Here is a 14,578-nt window from a genome sequence, read left to right as displayed (position 1 = left end):
AGCCCTTCTCACTTACCGGGCTACTCTGGCGGGGGCTCCTTGCGGGTTTCGTGCTGCTCCTCTCTACCCCCGGACTTGCTTCTAGGGGCCGGGTGCTGCTAGTGGCGGCGGGCGGGGCTCTCTTCCTCGGGAGAGCCCCGCGGGGGAACCAGCACGCTTCCTCTCTGGTCCGGGCTGCGGGGCGGGACTTCCGGCAGGGCCGCGCTACAATTGGCCGGCCGGCCAACCACTTCCGGGTGGTCGCGGGCACCGCGGCGGCCCGTCCAAGCACTGTAGGCGGGGGCTAATTCACTGAGGGGTAGGCTCCCTCGAGTGAAACCATAACCGACAACAGTGAAACCCACAGGGGCAAAGTGAAGGCAGCAATGAGCGGGGTGGCACCCGCGCTGCTCGGCCACCACATGGGGCGGCAAATGCCGGGTGGGCACCGGCCAAGGCACCTGAAGCGCTCCCAAGCGCTTAGAGACAATGCAGCGCTTCCAAGCTCTGTAAAGCAGGAATAAAGCGCTCCCAGCACTCAGCAGTGAAAGGGAAGCACTCCCAGCGCTAAAGGCACCAACAAAGCGCTCCCAGCACTAAGGACAAATCAAGGTCTAGAACAAAGTCCTCCTAGGGTGGGGGGGGGGGGCAAGGCTGGGCCCAGAGCCAGCTCACTGGGCCTCCAGGCAGGAAGACAGTCCAAGTGGCGGTCCTCCTGCCCAGCAACAGCAGCAGCCCCCTCAGGATCCTGGAAGAGAACATTTTGTTAGGGGACACAGCCCCTTCTTATACTGTAAATTCCTTTGTCTGTAGGTGCAGGGTGGGGGAGAAACCAGTCGCAGATGGTTTTGGAGCACTCTTGGTGTGCTCAACCACCCTTTTCATTCACTGGCAGGGCTAGGGTCATTGGACGCACCACAGGGGGCGGAGCCAGCATTGTGTGGGGAAAGCCCAGCCCCATTCAGGAACCAGGTGCAGCCCCTTCCTCACACCAGCATGCTAATCTCTCTATTCACCACCGGGGCAGACCCACACAGACTTCCTGGAGCCAGGCTTGCCAGCCAGCTCCAGCCAATCACACTCCAGCACCCTCATAGCACAAGTACATCAATGTCTAGAAGTGGCACTTCCCCACTAGACACATACACGCCGCACATACCATTGCGCAGCATTCACTCTCACGAGTTCGCACATACCAGACTCGAGCCCATACATCCCACGCATCAGGAACTACCAGGGACACATACATTCCCCATGCATTCCTATGGGAGGGCAGGCCAACCTTACTCCACGCACTCAGAGTGCGCACGCACTTTCCACTGGTACACAGTGAAAGTGCGCAGAACCCAAAAAATCACCATCACCAGGTCACCATTAAAAGCAAAAAGTGCAGGGGTAAACCTGCCAGAAGTACCCAAGTCCAACATTGTGTATCCAGGCGTGTTACTCCTTGGTAAAGAAGGAATTCCCTGTGGGTTTACGGGCTCATTCTACTCGGGCCACGGCGACTACAACTGCCCTGGGCCGAGGAGTACCCTTACAGGATATTTGCCAGGCAGCTACGTGGGCCTCGCTGCACACGTATGCAAGACATTATTGCCTGGACAGCCAAGTCCGGAGGGATGGCTTCTTTGGCCGTTCTGTCCTCCAGGACTTTCTGGTGTGATTATTGGTTCGCAGACCCACCACCGGGGTTGGTATTGCTGGGGTATTTTTTCTAAGGTAAGGAATCTATCACTAACGTGTCTCTTTCAGATGCACAAGTTACTACTTGTGTAACGATATATCTGTAAGAGACATTAGTTAGTGATAGATTTCTTACCGACCCACCCATCCTCCCCGTTCTGCGAACCTATATCTAGGGTTAAGGTCATCCCCTTTCAGGGCCCTAGTTTCATGGCACCAGTGTTGGTTCTATCATGGCTCTGCGTATCTGGCGCGGAAAAGCTGGGTATCAGAACTGACGTCTGCGCGCATGGGCGGCGTCTAAGTACTCCGACGACGTCATTCCGGCGCTAACGACGCCGACGACTGACGCGGAGCCTCGGACGACACCTGCCGGCGCGCAGGGGTATTGCTTCACAAAATTTTCCGGATCCAGTCTGACGCCTGGGGATATTCTAAGGTAAGGAATCTATCACTAACTAATGTCTCTTACAGGTATATCGTTACACAAGTAGTAACTTGTGCGTCTGGTGCGGACCAGGAGGGTCCGGGGTGCTTCTCCTTTGGAAGGAAGCAAGGGCCAGTCTGGAGCAACCAGACCAGCGGTGTATATTTCAAGGATCGTCGTCTAGGAGGCCACTAGCCAGCCGGCAAGTGACCAGACAACGCATCAATCAGCAATCAAGCAAAAGGGCCCCACACAGATCTCGTGGATGCTGGAGGGCTGGTCTTTAATGCAGGAGCTGCTCGGGCTGGGGCTTCTCAATCCCCAAAGCACTTACTCGAGGATGCCTCAGAAGTCGTGCTGGAAGCAAAGTGTAGTTTCTCCAAGATGGCCGCTCCCCCGTGTCTCGTCGCACCCACGGATCTCAGCTGTGCTGCAGATGTGGGTTAAGGTCGGAGAGGTCTGGAAGTCCGGGTCTCGTCGGGCTCTGAAGTCTGGTTCCACCAGGATGGACGACAAAGTGAACCGGTAGGACGCTTGATGGTGCCTGCTTGTGCAGGGTGGTCACTCCTTGGCCACAAGGGAGTTTTCTTCAGTCTTCTGTGGAGCAGAACGTCGAATTCCAGAGTTTCTTCTTGTAAAGTTGTTCAGGATAATCTAATTGGGAATGGGACCAGCTCCTACCTTTATTCTGCTAAAGGGGGCTGTACTGTGACTAGGCCCCTCCCATGGGTGGGACCAGGAAGGGGATGGTTACACCCCCTATCCTTTGTCCGGTTTCACGCCAGAGCTGGGGCTGGAGTGCCCCAGCAACTGGTTTGAACCGGGGTATGCACAGGGACACCTTGTGTGCCCCAGGCATGTCTTATTCCTTTCAGCCCTGCCTATCTGGATACACAAAGTCCTGTCTGGGGTGGTGCTAGCACCTCCCCAGGCAGGAAATCCTTTGTCCATGCCTCCGTTGCTGGAAGGACTCCCAGCAGCAGGAGGTCAGACTTGTGTCTGTGGCATCAGCATCCATTTTGTGATGTTGAGGCTCTGGTTAACTTTAACCGGGGTTCGAGTTACATACATGTCTTATCCCTCTAGAAGGGTGGAATGCTACCCCCGTCGCCAGAACTGGCGAGGAGGTAGTATTCCAAAGCGTATGACACCTTACACGACATGTTTTGATAATGCAATGCCAAAGTTAGCAATAACCGCGAGGATTATAATGCACTTAAGTGTATATGGTATAGCGTTATCATGGAACAGCTATAAGGACATGGTTCCTAAAGCTGCAGACAGGTTCAGCTCATGCTAGAGCACCATCTCACATAATTCCAAGCACTCTGCCTTCAGGATTGATAAGGCATGCCATAGGAGTGACTTATAGGAGTATATGTGTCCATTTTGGGGTTAGATATAGGTATACTATATCTACAGCAAAGGATGATTACACCACCTTGCCCCAGCTGTGTTACCAGCCATTTGTGTCTGTTTAGATAGCCAGCCATGGGGTGGCACAATACATGCTGCAGCCCTGGTAGGCCTTGGGTGCACTTATGCCCTGGGTACCTATGGTACACTGTACAAGGACTTACAAGAGTGACCCAATACCAATTGGTAAATGCACCTAAAGTACATGAGTGTTATTTTAGAGCAAGAACAGCTAGGCTGTGGGTCTGATTAGCAGGCCCACAGCCAGGGAAAGTCGTAAACCAGTGAAGCAAAAAGCAAAAATCTGGGGTGACCATAGGATTGCAGACCCTACGCTCCTACATTACTTACCTTCGGTAACTACATACCTGTAAGAAACATAGGTTAGTTATAGATTCTTTACCACCCACCATCCTCACCGTTCTCCGAACTGACTTCTAGGGTGAAGGACTTCCTCTCAGAGCCCTAATTTTGTGCACCAGTGATCAGTGTCTTGCATGGCTCTGCGCTTCTGGCGTGGAAAGTCATGTACAGAACTGACGTCAGCGCGCGAGGGCGGCGTCTATGTAGCTATTGTAACGTCATCCCGGTGACCACAACGACGAACGCGGAGTCGACCAATGCCATCTTCCGACAGGTAGTAGTACTGCTGCTGAAAAACTTTCCAGATCCAGTCTTACGACTGGGGGTTATTCTAAGGTAAGGAATCTATAACTAACCTATGTTTCTTACAGATATAGCGTTACCAAAGGTAAGTAACTTGTTCGTTAACAGACCAGGATTTGGTCAGAGGCACATCCCTCTCCCTTCCCCAACTAGAACTCCTGGTGGTGATAGATGCATCAGTCATGGGACGGGGCGGCCATCTGGGAGAGGGGAAGATCAGAGGAGTCTGGTCCCCGGTGGAGTCCGGGCTCCATAACAACCTGTTGGAGCTTCAGGCTATCCTCCTGGCACTGAAGGCCTTCCTTCCCTTCCTCAAGGGGAAGATAGTGCAGGTGTTCACATACAACACCACCGCCATGTGGTACTGCAACAAACAAGGCTGGGTGGGGTCGTGGACCCTATGTCAAGACGCTCTTCGCCTTTGGACATGGCTAGAACATCAGGGCACAACTCTGGTGGTTCAACACCTGGCAGGTTCCCTGAATGCCAGGGCTGATGAACTCAGCCACCGGTGCCGGGTAGATCACAAATGGCGTCTTCACTCAGAGGTGGTCCAAGGTCTCTTTCAGCAGTGGGGAGAGCCTTGGTTAGATCTGTTTGGCACCGAAGAGAATGCGCAGTCTCAGCAGTTTTGCTTGTTGTAGTTTCCAATTTGGCACTCGCTCAGCGACGCCTTTCATCAGGAGTGGAGTTGCGACCTCCTGTATGCCTTTCTGGCTGTGCCACTTCTGCCCGACTGCTGAAGAAGCTCAAGTCCAAGTCATTATTGTGGCACCGGACTGGGCAGGAAAATGTTGGTACCCCGAGCTCATGAACATGGCTTTCGATCCTCCGATCAGACTGCCCCTGCAGGAGGAACTTCTGTCTCAGCAGCAGGGGACAGTCCTTCACCCGCACCTGTCCAGCCTCCACCTCCTTGCGTGGAGATTGAGCAGCAACAGTTGACAGCTTTCAATTGTCTTCCCGAAGTCTGTGAAGTCATTCTGGCAGCCAGGTGTCCCTCCACGAAAACGGTATACGCCTGCAGGTGGAACAGGTTTGTTGCATGGTGCACAGCCAAGTTTGTGGATCCCCTTTCTGCCCCTCTTTCTGAAGGTCTTCTGTTCCTTCTTTCCTTGGCCCGGCAGGGCTCTGTTCTGGGCACGATCAAAGGTTATCTTTCTGCCAGCTCAGCCTTCCTATGGCTTCCAGATCAGCCTTCTCTTTTTAAGTCCCCGGTTGTTAACCGTTTTCTGAAAGGCATTACGCACACTTTTCCTCCTGTGCCGTTCATCATGCCTCAATGGGACTTGAACCTTGTCTTGAAGTATCTGATGTCCGCTCCCTTTGAGCCCCTTCATAACTGTCCTCTGCGTCTTCTCACCTTGAAGACTGCTTTCTTGGTTGCTATCACCTCTGCCAGAAGAGTGAGTGAGCTCCAGCCTCTTTCTTCTAAACCTTCTTTCCTTTCTGTTCATCCGGACAAGGTGGTTCTTAGGACCCGTCCTTCTTTCTTGCCATAGGTTGTCAAGCCCTTCCACATCGGGCAGACCATCGCTTGGCCCACTTACTTTCTGCTTCTACATCCTTCCTGGGAGGAAGAGAGGCTACACCGTCTGGACCCACAACGTGTTCTCTCCTTCTACCTGAGCCTCACGCAACAGTTCCGGGTGGATGACCAGCTCTTTATTGGCTATGTGGGGGCCAAAAAAGGTTGTGCCGTGCCACCTTAAACTCAACCCCGATAAAACAGAACTGGTGTTGACGGGCGGTTCATCCAGCCCCTGGTCCCCTCTCTTCTGGCCCCCTTCTCTTGGTCCTTCTCCTGTTCCCTCTCCCTCAGTCAAAACTTTAGGCATTAAACTCAACTCTCAACTCACCCTTTACTCCCAGGTTAGCTCTGTGGTATCTTCTTCCTTTCTCTCACTGCGCACTATTCGCAGGGTGTCCCGATTTTTCACTTTCTCCGCACTTAAACTCATTATTTTGGCCATGGTGGTGTCCCGCCTGGACTACGGGAACGCCCTATATGCCGGCATTCCCGCATACAGCTTGCGTCGCCTTCAACAAATACAGAACCAGGCGGCCCGCCTGGCCTTCAATCTCCCCAAATTCCACCACTCTACCCCTCTTTTGAAATCACTGCACTGGCTCCCCGTGCGAGCTAGAATTCAATTCAAGCTCGCATGCATTACTTTCCTGGCCCGCACCAGTTTGGCGCCAGCTTTCATCTCCTCTGAGATCGTCCCTTATGTCCCCACTAGGGCTCTACGATCCTCCACCCAGTCCCTCCTTACCATCCCACGCTTCCGGAGAAAGAAGTGGGGTGGATCTAAATTCGCTGTCCTCGCCCCCACCCTCTGGAATTCCCTTCCCTTTGAACTTCGCTCCATCCTCCTCTATTCACAATTCCGTAAAAGCCTCAAAACCCATCTTTTTACAAAATCCTTTGACTAATGGCCCGCTTTGACCTCCCTGTCGCCACCCTCAGTCCCCGTTAGCTATAGCGCCAAGAAGCCGCTGGTATACGTGCGCTTAAGAAGAACTTTTAAACTCAAACTCAAACTCAAACACAAACGGTCTATCTCTTGGTGGGTCATTCTCTGCATCAAGGCCTGTTATTCGTTGGCTAAGAAGGAGCCTCCTGTGGGGCTGCACGCCCAGTCCATCAGGACAACTGCAGCGACTACTGCCTTGGGAAGCGGCATACCCTTGCAGGACATTTGTCAGGCAACTATGTGGGCCTAGCTGTACGCGTTTACCAAGCATTACTGCCTTGACAGTCAAGTCCGGAGAGACGGCTTCTTTGACCATTCTGTTCTCCAGGACTTTCTGGTGGAATCTTGTTCGCAGACCCACTGCCGAAGTTGGTATTGCTGTGGTATCTATTCTAAGGTAAGGAATCTATCACTAACGTGCCTCTTTCAGATGCACAAGTTACTACTTGTGTAACGATATATCTGTAAGAGACATTAGTAAGTGATAGATTCCTTACCGCCCCACTCATCCTCCCCGTTCTGCGAACTGATTACTAAGGTTAAGGACACCCCTTTCAGGGCCCTAGTTTCGTGGCACCAGTGGTCAGTTGCTTGCATGGCTCTGCGTTCATGGCGTGGAAAATCTTGTACAGAACTGACGTCAGCGCTCATGAGTGAAGCCTAAGTAGTCTCCGTGACATCATCTCGGCGCCTACGACGCCAGCGACAGACGCGGAGCCGTAGGACACCACCTACTGACGCGCAGGGGTACTGCTAGCAAAACCTTCCAGATCCAGTCTGACGCCTGGGGATATTCTAAGGTAAGGAACCTATCACTAACTAATGTCTCTTACAGATATATCGTTACACAAGGAGTAACTTGTGCGTCTCTTTCAGATGAACAAGTTACTTACCTTCGTTAATGATATAGCTGTAAGAGACATATATTAGTTATAGATTCCTTACCTCCTGACCCATACTCCCCGCTCTGCGAACTGACGCCTAGAAATAGGGACTCCCTTGCAGGGCCCTAGCATGGTGCACCAGTGGTCAGTGTCTTTCATGGCTCTGTGCTTCTGTCATGGAAAGTCGTGTCAGAACTGGTGTTGGCGTGCATGGGCAATGTCTGCGTAGGCACTGTGACTTCCTCCCTGTGAGAAGTTGGCCCGATATGCAACGTTCGCTATTCTAGCGACCGCTATGTATCGTTCCAACGACCCTTATGGTGTTTGGTTGTAAGTCAACCTATAGACCAGCTATCCTAGTAGCGTGGATACGAGCAGTCTAAGGCTAAAGACTCGAGAGGGCGCGTTAAGCCAGCTGTTTACCGCACATGTACCCCTTGAACACCCAGTGAAAGGACACCACACAAGTGTTATGAAAATAAACAGTATATTTATTAAGAATCACAACAGCCCTGTACTCTTTATGAGGACAGGGTACTAAGCACAAACCAAATCTCTTTAGCAAATACTTCAAGTGCACAATTAAAACAAGTGTCCGAGGACACGGAAAGATTAAGGTCTCGGGCGGACCCGATAAGGCAAGTCGGAAGCGAGGGACTCAGGACCCTAGAGTAAGGAGGCTATGCAGGCACCGAAATGCCGAGTTACCTAGCCACAAGGGCTGCGGCTGCACAAGTCTTACAGGCGTCGGGGTCTTGGCTGACGAGCCAGGAGCCGGAAGAAAAGGAGTTGCTGGCCGGCGACCAGTGCTGATTAGTTCGTAGAGATCCAAGCCTGGATCGGAGATTGATGAAACCTGAAAGCAGAGGGGACCAAGTTCGTACTACTAGCCAGTAGTCAGAGGGTACCAGGAAGGCACCGGTTGGCCGTCACCTCGACCAGGTGAGTGGGCGACGCTAGGCTCTGCAGTCTCACGGACCAGGAGGCGTTGTCGGCGACCACGGCGGAGGTGCGAGCTGTCCCACGAAGGATGATGCTGTCGGCGTCGCTGGGCCCAGGATGGGGCAACAAGCCTTGGCAGATCTCAGGGCCACGTGGTGGGCCTAAGATGGCGTCTTGAGTGGACCAGGAGGGTCCGGGGTGCTTCTCGCAAAGATGGAAGCAAGGGCCAGTCTGGAGCAACCAGACCAGCAGTGATGATTCTCGGATGTCGTCACAGAAGGGCACAAGCCAGCGGCTAGTGACCAGACAACGTGCTGAGCAGCGAGCAGAAGGGCCCCACGCAGATCGTGGAGATGCTGGGAGACTGCACTTCGGTGCTGGAGCGGCTCAGGGTCGGGGCTTCTCGGACCCCAGAGCACTCACCAGAGAGTTACCTCGATGGTCGTGCTGGCGTTAAGAGCGTGCAGGTTCTGATGATGGCCGGTCCCTCGAGGTCTCGTCGCACCCACAGATCACAGCTGAGCTGATGACGTGGGTAGAGGTCAGAGGTGCCAGGGAAGCCGGTTCTCGTCGAGCTGGGCCGTCGGATTCCTTGAGGAAGGACTTACAGCAAACCGCAGAGTTCTTAGTTGGTGCCCGCTGATGCAGGGTGACTACTCCTTAGTCACAAGGGAGAAATCTTGAGAAGAGTCTTGAATGTCCTTTCGTAGAAAGTAGTTCTTGAATCAAAGATGATCTAATTTGGAAGGGTCCCCGCTCCGGTCTTTATTCTAAAGAAAGGGGTGGGTACATGACTAGGTCCTGCCCTAAGGGTGGGACCAGAAAGGGGGGTAGTTACACCCCTCTCCCCTGCCGGACTTTCCCCAGGCCAGGGCCGTCGCCCCTGGAACTGGTTCTAACCGGCAGATGCGTAGTGAGCACCGGGGTGCCACTCCGCAGTCACCTTCTCGCCAAAGCCCTACCTACCCAGAATACACAAACCCTGTCTGGGACGGTGCGAACACCGCCCTCGACAGGAAACCCTTTGTCCAAGCGCTCCTCGCTGGAAGGACTCCCAGCAGCAGGAGGTCAGACTCGTGTCTGTGGTGGCAGCATCCATTTTGTGGAGCTGAGGCTTCAGTTAACTTTAACCGGGGTTCACAGTTACGTACATGTCGTGTCCCTCTAGAAGGGTGGGATGCTAACCTCATCGCCAGAATTGGTGAGAGGGCAGCACCCCGATTCGTATGACACCTTACTCGACATGCCTGGATAACGCAACACCGAAGTTACCGATATGGTACGCGTTATCATGGAACAGCCATTGGGTCTTGATTCCCGCAAGCTGCAACCGGGCTCGGCTCGGGCCTGAACCTAGCTCACACGAGCCCACGCACTCTGCCTTCAGGATTGTTAAGGCCTGCCATAGGAGTGACTGATAGGAACTCGGGTGTCCATTGTATGGTTAGATATAGAGCTACTATACCTAAAGCAAAGGGTGATTACACGACTTTGCCCCAGCTGTCATGCAGCCAGTTGTGTCAAATTTAGGAGGCCAGCCAGGGGTGGCATAATACATGCTTCAGCCCCTGGCGGCCCTGGGTACACCTATGCCCTGCGTTACGGGGTCTGATAAGGTGGCCCAGTACCAATTGGTAAATGCACCTAGGGTACATGGAATCCATTTTAACGAGAGAGCAGTAGGCCTGGGGTCCTGATTGGCAGGATCCTAGGTCGACTATGTAAAAAACCAGCTAAAACACAGGGCAAAAAGTTGGGGGCAACCATAGTCAGGATGTACCTTCCTACACTCCCCGCAAGCACGACGACGGACGTGGAGTCGACTGATGCGCAGGGGTTTTGCTGAAGAACATTTTTCCAGATCCAGTCTGACGCTTAGGGGTAATACTAAGGTAAGCAATCTATAACTAATATATGTCTCTTACAGATGCATCGTTACTGAAGGTAAGTAACTTGTTTGTGTATGTGTATTTTCAGCCCTGAAGAAGTCACCTCAGTGTGACAAAACACATGTTGGCTGTTTCTGTGTTGAATACATGCTGCATATCGACAAACATTTGGCTTCTGTCTTTCATTTGAACTAATAGTGATTAAGATAACCAAGACAGTGGTAATTCAAATTACTACATTAGACTTCCTTTTGAGTGCTTGGGTACTAAGCTCTTTTGTGGTCACATGGAGGTATTTTATACCAACATTTTTTAAGGCACCTGTGGCAGTAGGGTGCTATTGTACAGTTACAGCACCACGTATATATGGATAGAAGGGTTTTTACATATTCCCTATTCTAAATTAGAATTAACGGAACACCTGTGCCATTTTGTTGACTTCTGCCTACTATTGATAATTAAAAGAATATGGGCTGTACACATATATTCTGGAGGCCTTTTTGTTTGGGTGCCTCTTAAAGTGATGGTCGATTTCAATAGAATAGTCACAGGAACATGTTTTACTGAAGTCTTGTAGCTTGATTTCATCTTTTTTTCTTTTGAACTTTCCTTGCTTTACAATTATCTGCCATCAATGTGTTGGTGAGAGTGCACCTCCTCAGTAGTGTTCGCTTTGAGAAATCATTTTGCAAAATGATTGCATAGCACAGAAAATATATAAGAATGGAAGGTGAAATCAAACTTCTAAACTTAAGTAGAACATGTTCCATTGTGTATTCTGGTCAAATTCTCCAAGAATCCCAGAAGATGGACCCAAAGAATAATGCCCGCAGAAGATGTGTCTAAGCTGACTACTGTACTTCCATTCGTAGAGTATCTTCTATTATCTACTTCCATGACCTCATCATTGACTGTTATTGGCTACCTAACTTGCTTATGAAGGAAATAGAGGTATGTGCACTGCATTTCTGTGAGAGGGGGCTCATGTATTTAAAGGCACACATGAAAGGTATCCGCTGCCCACAATTTGGCCTAACAACTTGCAAGCAGTTTCCATGTGTCACAGAGTAGTGGCAATTTTTATCAGTTCTTGTATTTATAAGAAAAAGTAGACCATGTATTTGCTTCTTGTGAGCCTATTTATATGCCCAAAACACCCAGGTCTGAGGTTGGGCCAAGCTCCTCGCATTCTTGTGAATTCTGAAGAGCACAGTTTGTTTCATTAATTTAATTGCATAGCACTCCTGTACATGTCTAGCAGTCTGTTCCGGAGACACCTAGTCAAATTATCCAAACTATGTGTCCTTTTGGAAGCACAAAGTATAAAAGAGGGATGTTGTAGCACAGAATTGTCCAAAATCTACTTAAGGGTGGGAGATGTCTCAAGTCTTCGAGAATTACTCTTTTCTTTTAGCCTGAACTATCTGCACATCTTGTTTATCTGTACTTTTGATAGGTATTGCATATTCACGACATATTGTCTATTGTGTACTTCCAAATTATACTAAAGGCTAGTTATCTTTCTACTTCTGTTATAGATAGCAGCATGTCTTTACAAGAAAGCTCACACTTATCTGAGCAGTGCAGTAAAAAAGGCTGAGGAGGAGGTACAGTCGCATACCCTTGAAAATACAGACACAGCTGGAGCGATTGAAGCTTACATGACTTTGGTCGATTTCTGTGATAAGCATCTCCGGAAAGAGGAAGAAAATGAAGCAGGTAAGTCAGTCAGTACTGATGGGTTTCTGCAGGAGGTTCGATTTGCCTAAATTTGAGTGGTGCGCTATTTAGCAGTTGAGGTTTATTGCAGATAGATATAAAGGGGTACTATTCTGATGGATACTTCTACCTGCAGATTCCTCACCTTCTAAATAATCCAGGTGCAGACTGGAACCAGAAACTTCCATGGGTGGTTCACACCAATATTGTGTAATTCACAGGTATTAAGTCCTTTCTGTAGAATTTGTATCCAAGAGCGACATGAATTCTTTATAGGATTTTGCTTGATGGGTTGGAGAACTCATGGTGCTCTTGGATAGTGATGCCCATTCACAATTAATAGTAACATTGAAGTGGTGGCAAGAAGAATTTTACTTTCTGTGATAACCTAGAGTGAATTTAATAGTGATGCTGGAAGCCAATGTCTGCTTGCACAAACCAAACCCTGAGGAAGTCTGTATGGATGAAACGCGTTGGCTGGGTTGATTTGGTTTACGTCCTAAAAGAATAATGAAAGAAGACATTTCTACATGAATACGTGACTTCTTGTGCTCCTATTAATATGATCTGACTGTCACAGCAACAGGTTTTACAATACTAGGAAGAATTATTGGATGCATTATTCCTTGTAATATCTAATTGATTGGATTTGTTATTCTGGCAATATAAGCGCTCCAAACTTAGTTTGTTTCTTATCTCTTGTACATTGTGATTCCTTAGCAGTGGGGTCATGAATAGTTGAGCGCTTACATTTCTTGTTCCCAAACGCATGTACTCCTACTAGTGCAACCCCATTATAGCCTACACTGCTCTATCTTTTTCTTTGGAATCATATTGCGGATTGTGTTTCCTCCTGTAGGGTAACGTATTGTTAAAAAATGCACTAAGAGCCCTATTACGAGTCTTGCGGTCCAGGGACCACCAGACTCATGGTGGCACGGCAGTGGTGGATCCAGCCACCACCGCACCAGTGGTCCGACTGCCCCATTGGAAGTTAGCCTTTCGGAATTTTAATTGGGCGGATGGGATATACGTCACGTTTGTGACGGAGTATGCCACCTGTACGAGAGTAGGGTCTGCTAACCTATGGTCACCCCAAATTTTTGCTTTTTGCTTCACTGGTTTCTGACTTATTGTGGCTGTGGGCCTGCCAATCAGACCCCCAGCCTGCTGTTCTCTCTCTAAATTAATGCCAAGGCACTTTAGGTGCCTTACCAATTGGAACATGGATCACCTTGTGAGCCCCTGTACAGTGTACCCTAGGTACCCAGGGCATAGATGCATCCAAGGCCTACCAGGGGCTGCAGCACGTATTGTGCCACCCCTGGCCTGGCCTTACAATTTGACACAACTGGCTGATCACTCAGCTGGGGCAAGGTGGTGTAATCACCCTTTGCTTTAGGTGTAGTATCTCTATATCTAACACATACAAGGACACACAGTAACCTATAAGTCAATCCTATGGCAGGCCTTATCGATCCTGGAGGCAGAGTGCTTGGATATGTGTCAGATAGTGCTCTAGCATGAGCTGAGCCTGTCTGCAGCTTTCGGAACCATGTCCTTTAGCTGTTTCCTGATAGCATCATACCATATACTCTTAAGTGCATTATGAACCTCGCGGTTAAATGCTAACTCTGGTTTGACATTATCAAAACATGTCGAGTAAGGTGTCATACGAATTGGAATACTACCCCCTCGCCAATTCTGGCGACGGGGGTAGCCTACCCCAATTATTATTATTAGATTGCAAGTCGCCATAAACCTGCACCTGGTGACCCAGATTTTCATTTGCAGCACCCTACCCGAGAGAGCGGTACAGACTTCTTCAAACTGTACCAATGATAATGCCTTCCCTACTACACTACCCCAAAAAGGAAGGCAATTGCTACCAAAATATTTTATTCGATTAGGCTTGATCTCAAATCAGTGAATACTTTGTGTCTTCGAGGAAGATACATCCATGCTTTATAGGACTCAGTATCTGATGTGTTACCAGTAGTCCTTGATGACATTTGAACTTTAAATTATTAATGGCCAGAATGCGGTTAAACTCTTATCAGGTCTGGCCTAGACACCACTGATTGCCTAGGAATGTCAATCAGCAATAATATGCCTGGATTCGTTCAACTGGCTTCTCTACAGTTGTTCATTAATCTAAATGCCTTATGACGGCGCCAAGTTGTTCGGAGCGAAGGCAAACTCAGCCCTTGAGAGGTTTAAAGACCGTAAAGCTACTGCCCGTTGTTTGGGTTTAGCACAGTCGGCTACCCCAGCAGCAACATGTTATTCAAGGCTCTGGAAGCAACAGCCTAGAAAGTTGGAGTTCTTATTTGCCTCAGCTGCAGAAAACCCCCAAGGGCAGGGACCTGCCCAAACCCCAGACCTTCTTTCAGCAGCCGCATCAAAACAACTGTAATTTGACTTTGGGGACTCACGATTGCCTTGTGGGGGGCAGTATCACCTATTACCTCTCCAGATGGATGAGCATCACCT

General features: G+C 49.9%; 1 protein-coding gene across 1 annotated transcript in view; it reads left to right on the top strand.

Moving 5' to 3' along the window:
• PRKDC (protein kinase, DNA-activated, catalytic subunit) overlaps window positions 1-14,578 on the top strand; it is a 2,818,033-nt gene that overhangs the window by 2,248,523 nt on the left and 554,932 nt on the right. The window contains exon 72 of the mRNA XM_086965729.1: window positions 11,905-12,085. Coding sequence (XP_086821855.1) covers window positions 11,905-12,085 — 181 coding nt within the window. The remainder of the gene's footprint in view (window positions 1-11,904; window positions 12,086-14,578) is intronic.

The sequence above is a fragment of the Lissotriton vulgaris genome, chromosome 4_1, assembly GCF_964263255.1.
Source record: "Lissotriton vulgaris chromosome 4_1, aLisVul1.2, whole genome shotgun sequence".
NCBI lineage: Eukaryota > Metazoa > Chordata > Amphibia > Caudata > Salamandridae > Lissotriton > Lissotriton vulgaris.
This window is presented reverse-complemented; position numbering and strand designations above follow the sequence as displayed.